Source organism: Lolium perenne, chromosome 6 (genome assembly GCF_019359855.2).
Source record: "Lolium perenne isolate Kyuss_39 chromosome 6, Kyuss_2.0, whole genome shotgun sequence".
Classification (NCBI taxonomy): Eukaryota; Viridiplantae; Streptophyta; class Magnoliopsida; order Poales; family Poaceae; genus Lolium; species Lolium perenne.
In genome coordinates, this window is record NC_067249.2 from 74933446 (window position 1) to 74944632 (window position 11187).

Below are 11187 nucleotides of genomic sequence, written 5' to 3' on the forward strand. Positions count from 1 at the left end.
GAGGGGGTCGTCCTCATCCCCACCGTGCACTGAGGCCACCGCGACGCCGTGTCTCTCTTCTCCCTCTCGCTGGCAGCTTCTCCTTCTTCGGCAGTATGGCGTGGCGACATCCCCAGCACCGTATAAAGGCCCCGAACGGAACCAGCTTCGAGCTCTTCTTCTTCCTCGCTCCATTTTCCCCAATTCCAAAACCCTAGTTCAACCCGGCCATGGTCACCGCCGACGACTGGGGCAACCCCGAGCCCCGCCGTGACCACCATCGTCTTCAGCATCCTCGACATGCCCAACATATGGGAGGAATCGAGCTGGGAGGCCCCGGAGCGTCTCCGACGAGCTCATCTCTCCGACGGCCGGCGACCCCAAATCCGGCGAAGCAAGCCTCCCTCGACCTCACCGTCATGCCCGTCGTGCTCACGGTGAGCCCGCGCATCTCCTGAGCATTTGTTTGCACCGAATCGTCGCCTGTAGACTCCTAGCCGTGTATACCCGTGTCCGCCGTCGTTCGGCCTCGCCGGCGAGCAAACTCCGGCGACCTTTAAGGAGCGGCGCTAGTACCATTGTGTTCACTGCGGCGAGCTGAATCGAGTGGTTCTATTAATCAATCCGCGCGAGCCCGGGAACGGCGGCGCCGTCGCCGACTTCCCGCCGGCAGAGAAGCCCCTGCCACGTTTCGATTTTGACCCTGGTCAAATGCTTGTGTGGCAGCCACCGTGGCGTAGGCCCACTCGTCAGTGTCCCTGAGGGTAGCCAACCCGGGTAGATTTAGCAGTTCCTTTTGTTTTAATTCAAACTCAATAATATCTGAAACTTCAAATGAATTTGTAAAATTCATAAAAACTCAGAAAAATGAAAATAAGATATCAAAATTCTTAGAAAAGAAAGATCTATCCAATAAAAATATAATATGAAATTTTTATTTTCAATAAAAATTTAATTATTTAATACTTGTTAATTAAGTCCTTTCCTTTAATTTTAAACACAATTAAAATTCAGAAATTAAAGAAAACATTTATAAAATAAATAAAACCAATAAGCAAATAAAGAAAACATGAAAACTAAATTTCTTAATTTGTTATCTTATTCAATTTTATTAGTGGAAGATTTAAACCCTAATTAATAATTACCTAATTAATTAAAAATAATAAAATACCAAATTGAATATTATTTTTAAGTTATTAATAACTTCAACTTTAGAATGAAGTTATTAATCATAGAACTATATGGTAAATAGTAAACCCTAATTCCAAATTGAATGAGATTACAACCCATCATTTCATGTGATCCCTAAAACCCTAATATCATTAGGAACCCTAGCTCCATTATTACATATAAACCCTAAAGTGTTTCTAACCTAAACCTTAGGTTAGAACATGTGATCATGGTACCTTCTTTCCAAATCATAGAACCATAGTAGCAACTAAATACTTGTCTTATACACATAAAATGTAGAAGACCTATCACTAATATATGGGTATCCCATGTGATCATTTTCATCAGACCTAAATAATCAAGTAGGGTTAATCAAGTAAAAACCCTAGATCCTATTACCAAAGCCACCATCACTATTTATCCCTATTTAGCATCACACCATTGTGATGAACCCTAATAGCAACCATACCTACTATTTTACATTACATAACCCTGTTCCATTAAACCCTACTAGTGTGAGATACTTATGAACCATCCTATTTAGGAACCAACTATTCTCTACTTAGAGATCCAATAGCTAATACAAGACAACCTCAACCCTAATTGATATACTTCTTATTATTTAAGAAGTATGTTCTTCAAAAGTTATTCTTTTGAAGTAAACAAAGAATCATCTTCAACCCTGCTTATAAAGACCTATAAACCCTAGCCAACTATCACCAACAAGGTATGCCACCTTGATAGCAACTATTGGTAATTAAGATGTTTAGGCTTAATTCAACAATACAAGACTAGTAGCTGATGAATCCAACTAGGTTGTGATCCATCTGATACTTACTCTAGAAATTAACTAAAACCATAGTCAACCATAGAACCCCCTCAATCTAATTATCATACTTGTTCTTTATTAAAGAACATGTTCTTCAAAAGTTATTCTTTTGAAGTATATGATAATTAATCATTAACCATGCCATATAGTGTTAAAACTAACCACTGTTCTTTACTTGATAACATTATACCAAATGCTATTGTTGTGTACTATTAATGTTATTGCTATGATATATTGCAGCTCATGTTTAAAATACCAAATAATCACACCTGAATAAGAACCTTGTTTGGGAATCACTTTAAAAGTGCAACACACCCTGATTGATCATTACCACTCACTAATCCTAATTCATCGGGGTTAGGTCACGCTTAGAGCGGTTGCATCTCATTCTTATGCATTATTGCATTCTTGCCAATCTTTTAAACATCGTCCTTACCGGACGATGATGCTATTTCAGAATTTGGAGTTACTACGTATCGAAGACCTTGCCTGCATAATCTTGCAGTCAAGAAAGGCAAGTTCATCGCTTGCTCATGTCATTTGAGTATTTTTACCAACTTACTTGCAAAGTACTATATTTATCACTATTGCATAAAAAACAAAACCACTATTTTCATAACTATGAATATGACTATGTGGTGGGCAATGGAACCATGGATTGTGTTGATATGGTGGAGGTTCCATTGCAAGGGTTTATATCCATCTAGGATTAAACAACAAATGTCGCCAGTGATTCTTGTGCCGTAATACCCGTGTTAACCATAAGATCCGGAGTGGGACGGAGTAGTCAAAAGTGTTTCCACCTCTCGTTCATCAACGGATGCGCTTTACCGTAGACACTTGTATCTCGGCGGCAAGCGGTAGGTCGGGAAGCCTTAAGTCCCCACGACATAGTCCGTAGACACTTGTCGTGCGAAGTGCAAGCGGTAGGGTGGGGATCCCATTCTAATTCCCCACGGTATTGCGGTCTATGATGGGTTGCAGCCACCGGCGTAGGAGTGTATGGTAAGAGCCCAGCACTGTTGTCGTGGTCGGGGTCCACCCTGAAATTACGGGAATAATGGGACCGACGTGGACCCAGGGTCGGCGCATGCAACAACGGGTGGGTGTTCGAGGTAGCGGAGGAACATGATTGGCTAGACCTTATACCGGGCCTCACACCAAAGGAAGTGTGGACGAGAACTATAGCTCGGTTGGCACCAAGGTTAAGATCTCTTATGGGTAAAGCAACACACCTCTGCAGAGTGTAAAGAACCGTGACCTGTCACTCCCTGTTCCGGGATATGGAACTGCGAACGCGGACGGAAAGGAGCTCCATGAAGTTCTAGTAAACCGGTGAAGGCTGACGGACATAGCTCTTCTGAATAAAAGCAACCTTTTGAAGAAATGATTGTGAAAACCTGCATTGGTATTAGACTTTCTGGTCTAATGCTGTAGCTAGTGCATTAAACACCTCTTTCCTATAATGAACTTGTTGAGTACGCTCGTACTCATCCCACTCTTAAATCCCCTGCTTAGATATGGAGGCATCGAAGGAGGATTTACAGTGCAACTCGAAGACCGAGGAGTCAACAACTACTTCAAGAGACAGGACCCTGTCAGCGGAGTCAGATACCACATCCAACAAGGAGGAAACCTAGTTTAGCCATAGAAGGGAACTAGCTTCCTAACCTAGCTCCTATTTAGCTAGAGTCTATTCTTAGCCTCTGTAGTTAGTGAAATACTCTACAAATAGAGTTCGTGATAAGATCAGACTACGAGTCGTTCTTCTGGAGTTATCTGCAGTTTTACCTCATTGTAAAGTAGGAGGCTGTGATGATCTTATGTAACAGAGTCGGTGTTGTAATTCTATAGACATACGTTGGACCCGCATATGTTTCTGTTGTACCACTCTGAGCGATATAATACTAGTGGAACGGTGTTTCATTGGTGTTATATCAGACTTGCATACTACACCATGCAGTGGTATGCCGGGTCACCACAGGTTTTCACCGCATAATCGGATCATCCTACTCACGATTGGGCCTCGCGGCCACGCACGGTGATCGTAAGCCGATCCTAGGTAGGGCCTAAAAACCAACACAAGGTTGATCCCCGGAACATCCTGCCTAGGACTAGCAAACGACACCCTACGTGCCGCTGGATCCTCCAACCCTTTGTAAGGCCTAACTATTGCAGATATTAAACTAATCCTTGATGAACAAGGAGCAACCGTAACGGATCGGATCTACTAAATAATGATCAAGCGGGGTGCCGCTACCACACCTAAGATAGGTGTGAGGGCGGCTAGATATGCAAGGGCTGCACTACGATAGCATGTTATACGAAGAACTATGCTAACCCTAACACATCTATGATAACTACGTTGCTCGCCATCAAAAAGGCTTCAGTACGAGCAACGCATGAACAACATAAAGCTTGTGCTGCCTAGATCGCATCTTGCGATCTAGGCAGCATGTTGCTTACCGGTAGAAACCCTCGAGACGAAGGAGTTGGCGATGCGCCGAGATTGATTTGGTTGGTTGAACGTTGGTTGTTGTTTATTCCATAAACCCTAGATACATATTTATAGTCCAGGGGACTTTCTAACGTGGGAATAATCCCCACCGTGCACGAGACAAATTCTAACTTTTAATCTAAGATGCGATCTACTATAACTAAAGATACACGGGCAATCTAGCCCAAATTCTTCGTGCAAGGCCGCTTCGGAGATCTTCCACATGTAATCTTCCAAGCCCATCTCCCTTACGGCCCACTTACTGATTTGGCCAAAATCTGGTGATAGCACATAGTAAAATTTTATGTTTTGTGAAAATAAGAACGCTGCACTTCAAATTTCAAAACTTACAGTATGAATGGATGATCGACATCATTGTATTCTCTATTTTTGTGAAAGACATACCACGTCTACAAATTTAGGTACTGTACGATTTACCCACAAGCTGGATGCAAATGACGCCGATGTGCCACATCTGGAAGCGCAAGCCCAGCAGGACGCCCGCGAGCGTAGCGCGCGGAGAAGGACCGCGGGAGGTTATCGGGCTCCCCGGCGGCGGCGCCATCGTCGAAGTTCTCCGTGTACTCCTCGTGCCCGTACTGCTTCTTCGACGAGGACCGGCTCCGGCTCATCGCCTTCCCGACGACCCGCATCCACAACGCGCGCACGAGTCCCGCGCCGCCTGTCCGGGCAGCAGGGACACGCCCGCTGAACTGATCCTCCTCATCGCCGTCGTGGCCGTCACGGTGCCCAACCTTCCCGCCCAGACGCGCGCTCCCGAGCTTCCTTCGCGCCTCGCGACCACCGACGCACGGCGCGAAAGCGGCCGCCATGGCTGCCTGGACGGATCGCTGCCTCCGGAGCATGCCGGTCGTGAACGGAGCGTAGCCGCCGTCGGCGCCGGCTAGCTCTGAGGTGTGCATCGGCAGGACCCAGCACAGCACGGCGGCGCAGCGGGCTGTCAGGATGGACGACTTTGGCGAGGGAGGAGCGTGATATATAGGACAGCGGTGTTTGCGTGGTGGCCGGTGGTTTTCGTGTTAGGGACTGGTCAAGCGCGGGGTGCGGCGTGGCAGCGGCATGGAGATACGTACGTAGGTGCCGATCTCCTTATGGACGCAGCTGGCCGCTGGGCGCTGGCGGCTTGGCGCCGCCGCCGGGAGCTGTGTTCAGCTGCCGTGATGCATTGCTGGTGTCTACCTGCTGGGAAGAATCAGCCGCTGACTGTTTTCGAGAGAGCTGAAGCTTTGGATATGTAGGACGTGGTCATTCTGAGACGTCAGAAAATGAAGCCGACGGTTCTGAACTTCAAGGTGCCACTTTGACTTCACCAGAGGAAAGAGGATAAGTCGTAGATCGTGCCAAAGAAATACTGGAAAAGTCCGTGAGCTAGAGAAAGGAGTACGTGCCGTATTCGCTTACTGCCGACTTTATCCACGAAGAACAGTCGCTGTCAGAGAAATTTTCGGTCCGCTCGGCCCTTGTCTCCGACTGCCATTTTTTTTTTTTTTGGAAAAATTCACCAACCTATTAGTTAATCAACAGTAATATAAATAGCTCAAAAAGTAAAGAAAAAATACAAATTATTACTCGAACCACCTAGCGGCATATCTGGCCATGGGCAGCCCGGCCCGAGGCCCGGCCCGAAGCCCGGCCCGAAAAACTCGGGCCTAGGGCTAGAAATGTTGGCCCGACACCCGGGCTGGGCCGGGCCTGGGTAGCCCGAAAATGCAAATTAACCCTACGGCCCGGCCCGTGGCCCGACGGGCTTTGTGGGTAATTGGTCGGGCCGGGCCGGGCTTGGGCTTGAATTTTGAGCGTCGGGCTTTCCTCAGCCCGGCCCGAGGCCCGGCCTAGCCCGAGACATGGCCATGTATACCTAGCGGTGACTATATACACTAGCACTAGCCGAAGGCGCGCCGCTGTCCTCGTTCCTCCATCACTAGAGCCAGACAAAACTTATCGTAATAGAGTTTGTTGTAGTAGACAGACGGAAAGTCAGTGTGAGATTTCGTTTTTTTTTCCGGAGTTTTCTATTTTTCGTTAGTGTTTAGTAGAGGTCAACTCGTCATGTTTTTGCGAATAAAATTACCCAAGTTATCTTTTTTGGCGGCTTCATGAAGCTATAAAATATTGTGTTCTCACAAATCCGATTATTTAGATCCAGTGAGTTTATATTATTATGTCATGTTGTTTTGATCTTTTATGGAGTTATAACAATTTCTCTATATTAAGGTGGAGATTTTGTAGGAAATCATCTCTGGCTTGGTTTTTGAAAAATTTGGCTTACACTACATTTTTTTTGAACAGGGGACGGTCCCAGAGGGATCTAGAAGCTTTCATTAAACAGTGGCACAATTACAAAGAGGATCAAAAAGAAAAAAGAGATTACAAACAGGCCCAGACTTTTTGCACTACAGACCTTGAAAGTCATAGAGGAAACGCCATCGGGTCTAGCTCCAACGCCACCGCTTCTACAAGACTCGATGCAGTCAAGCACAACGCCGTCGGGGACATGGCCACTTGGGGCGAGGTGCCGGGAGCCAACTACATCGGAGCCGAGGGGCCTCCGAATCGGCATAGAAGCCTGGAGGTTTGATTTCACCTGCAAACGCCGACCAGGAAGAACCGACGCCGACGACGAGGGTGGGAGCAGTCGCCGTACGACCATCTTGGATGGCAGCCGATGAAGAGCCGCCATGATTCCACTCCCGGGAGCAGCTTCCGCACTCCCCTGCTGCGGATGGCACTGGGGGATCAGTTCTAGTACCTTCGAAGAGCGAGCGTCCGAGTCGTCCAGCTTCAACACAATCTTCAGTTGCCAATCTCTCTGCAAATTCCTTGGTGCTATCACCATGATAACGCTACAACGGAAATCTGAAGAGGGGAAAACCGTTGATTGGTCCACCGCCTGCAGAGATCGGAGCACCACTCCACCGAACTAGGAAACTGAATCCCTCCGACAAACTCCTTCCTAACCACCATGGTTAAGAAGAGAGGGGGACGGAGAGAAGAACAACCCACTAGCTCGAAATTATTAGAAGGAGCAAGGATCTGCCGAAGCAAATCCTTGCCATGGAACCGGCTGAGAGGTGCCGGCATAAGATCCATCTTCACCCTCTCTCCAACCATCTGCCAGACTGCAGAGACGAGCAAAAGGGTGCAGAGGGAGGGCATCAATGGATCTAGATCCGACCCCATTTTATTCGCCAGGGAGGAGATAACGAGAAGAAAATCTACCACTACTGGAAACCAGACCTCCCTCCCACACGTCGCCGGCCACCATGGCCGCCGGCGGCGGAGGGAGAGAGGCCGGCCGTGAGATTTAGGAGAGAAAGGCCCAAGGAGAGCAAACGCCACAGGGACACATGGGAAAGTCAGTCCTACGGCAAGTAGAAGATGGAGAAACTTCCAACCGCATTGACCCCTGGCTTACACTACATAGCTCATAGATTGTGCCCAAGAGATACGAAAAGTCATAACTATGCGTTTGAGTTGACAATACGGAATGGTGGCTAAGAGCAAAAAATACAGAAAGAATGCACCAGCCGGGAATCGAACCCGGGTCTGTACCGTGGCAGGGTACTATTCTACCACTAGACCACTGGTGCTTGTATGTTTATTTTCAAATGTACATTATATTAATGAAGTTATTTTTTGCAAGAATCATCACGATTCGCATCGCCCGCATGTTGTCTTTGCTGTACTGTACAGGGATGATGAAGGTAGTTGTGGCCACCACCACACAACATGACCGGCACGTTGCCTCATGGATCGATCGACAATGGTGGCGCACTTCTCCCACACAACCAGCACAAGAGCAAATTAAATATAATAAGACAACAAATCTAAAGTAGTAAAACTTCTGATCTGATCTATAGAACGAATCTCCATCTCAATCCAAAGAACAAAACAATACATCAAGAATTAACATGCAGCTCGCATGACGGATCGATCCAAAAAGGATCTATCTGCCGGCCAAGAGTTTGAGGTTGACGATGATGGGCAGCACGATGACGAGGACGAGCACGACGCCGGCGACGACGGCGATGCAGGCCCACTTTCGGTTGCTCTTCTGGTACACTTTGGCGGACTGGAGCTCCACGGTGCCCTTGTGCACGAAGGAGCTGGCGCGCGCGACGTGCGTCTCGATGTCGTTGAGCTGGTGGCCCTGCGCCTCCACCAGCGCCGCCATGTCCAGGAACACCTGGTGCAGCTCCAGCAGGCTGCGCTCGATGTCCTTCACGGCGTCGTGCCGCTCCTGGATCTCCGACAGCGTGCTCAGCACCTCCCCGCGCCCCTGGTCACGCTGGATCGCCTTCTGCAGGAACGTCTCGCTCTCCCCCGACGAGATGAGCGCCTCGATCTTGCTCTCCTCCGCGTGCTCGCCCGTCACCGTGTAGTACCGCCGCGCCACCGTCTCCTTGTACTCCGACGCCATCCGCGTCCGAAGACCCTGCACGTACGCACGCACGCGCTCTCTCCGATCAGATTGCCTGACTCTGCGCGCGGCGAGGGGAGGGAACCAATCAAGAAAGCGAACGCAATGTTTACCTGGAAGTCGTCCATGAGGTCCTTGAGCTTCCTGCCGAGGCCGGAGACGACGGAGGAGCGGGTGCGGTCGGTGGAGGATCCTGCGCCGCAGCCGGAGATCTTCCGGCTGGCAGCGTTCTGGCGGTCGAGGGCCTCGAGCTTGCCTTTGATGGCCTTGGCGCGGCGGAGGACCTGCTCGACCTCGCCGTCCATGCGGGCGCGGAGGGACTTGACGGCGCGGGCGTCGTGGGCGGTCTTGCTCTCCTCGTTCGCGGACTGCAGACGGCGGTGCATGCTCTCCAGGCCGCGGATGTCCTCCTTCACGACCTCCACGTCCTCGAAGAACTTGTCCAGGTTGACGCCCTGGCCGCCGACGCCGGACTCCATCTCGTCCAGCTCAACCTGCTGCTTCAGGTCGGCATACTTCTTGAACGAACTCGACGAGAAGAGATCGTTCATCTCGGAAGCAATTCAGCAGAGACCTACTGTTAGCGCCGAGGGAGGAAGAACAGAATCGTTGTAGCGAGAAATCGAGCTAGCTATAGGGGAGGAGAGCAATGGCGCCGCCGCCCGGCCCGCTGGCTTATGGCCTTCTAAATCTCTCGATCGTGACACCAACAAATGCAGCGACAAGTGCAACACAGCATTACAAATTCTGGAGCAATGGCAGTGACAGAAAAGGGGGGGATGGAGAGAAGGGTGCCAATTGGCGGGGGAAGAAGAAGAAGAAGACGGCCTCTGCAGAAGAGCTGGCAATGGCATCCGAGGGAATGGAAACGGACGTGCAGAGGTACAAGTCGGTCTGGGGTTGACTTGGTCTAGGGAACGCGCACAGAAGGCCAAAGTGTGTGGTGTGCACGGCTCTCCGCCGGATGCATCGCACCGTCGCGCCGCGTCCAAAACTATGATAAATATTCACCCGCCATTGTTATTTTCAACGATCTTTGTTAAAATTTGGATGTATATAAATTAAATGTTATTTAATATCTAGATACATCCATATTTATACAAATCTCAGACAAATTTCATGAAACGTTAGGAGTGCATATATTTATACGGTTTTGCTATGTCTCAGTCAACTGAGAATTTCTTAAGTTTAAGTCACTTGTAAAAAAGTGCTTGAGTTGCACTTTTCTGTTAAAAAAGTGCAATTGCACTTTTCTGCCAGAAATGTGCAACTGTAACGAGTTGCACTTTTCTTTGAACTGTAGTTCCACTTTTCTAAGGTGAATGAGACTTAAGAAAATCTCAGTCAACTTAGACATAGACACACCCATATTTATAATAGAAATAATACATGGTAGAAATACATAAGTTATATATAGGGATCACAAAATGAAGTTTGAAAGAAATGAATAAATCTTCTAAATCTTTAAACTCTTTCTTCTTCCATGAATCAATATTGTACTTTTCTTAAGGTAGCCGAACGGTGATACCAAACCATAAACTTATAAACATCAACGAAAATTCTCCTATATTTTTAGTTTGAGTCGCAATGTTAAGACTAAGTGCATGCGCACAATCATTAAAGTAGCCAATCAACATCGGCAAGAGTACCAACATAAGTATGCCAGGAAAAAACAACCGAACAACTTGGTAAATGTCGCTGGGAACCAAGGGTACGAATCACCATTATCGAGGAAGTAGCAGATGGGACAAATATTTCGAGGACAATCCTCATTGCGACAACCATGAGAAAATATCAAAAACGATCTAGCGAAGCAAGATCTGAAAGATCATACCTAAAGGAATTTAAACTTCCAGCATCACCATTGACGTCGGGAAGGAGGTCTTGTCGTCGAATGAAGGACTGAAGATCACTTGTTATAGACGTTGCAATCTCCACTGACGCGGAGGCGAAAAGGAAGATGCTACCAAAACCGTAAGCTAACTTATTGAAAAAACTACTTTGATTTAAAAAATCATGCATAGATCGGGTTCACAACCCCTTCCGACACCAGCAAGACTGCCCGAAGGAGGGGGAACTTTATTGCTGGAGACCTACGTACACCCATTGCAAGATGGATGTGTATCCAGAATGCTTTTATTTAACTGATAATAATGTTATATCACGAATTACATCAGATAAAATAAAATCTCGAGGATCACCATCCCACTCATGGGTCTTCTTCGAGCTATAAGAAGATTTTCTAATTCGTGCTCTACTTAATTAGCATTC

At 47.6% G+C, this 11187-nt stretch overlaps 1 protein-coding gene and 1 non-coding gene across 2 annotated transcripts; both read right to left on the minus strand.

Annotated features, from left to right (window-relative positions):
• Positions 1-8015: 8015 nt before the first annotated feature.
• TRNAG-GCC (transfer RNA glycine (anticodon GCC)) lies at positions 8016-8086 on the minus strand. Its single transcript has one exon. It is a non-coding gene; the product is annotated as a tRNA-Gly (tRNA).
• A 283-nt stretch (positions 8087-8369) lies between these two features.
• LOC127309593 (syntaxin-124-like) lies at positions 8370-9832 on the minus strand. The gene is made up of 2 exons (XM_051340386.2): positions 9030-9832; positions 8370-8931 (listed from the first exon to the last, which is right to left on the minus strand). The coding sequence occupies exons 1-2, from the start codon at positions 9465-9467 to the stop codon at positions 8443-8445; spliced, it is 927 nt and encodes a 308-aa protein (XP_051196346.1). The 5' UTR covers positions 9468-9832; the 3' UTR covers positions 8370-8442.
• Positions 9833-11187: the final 1355 nt, after the last annotated feature.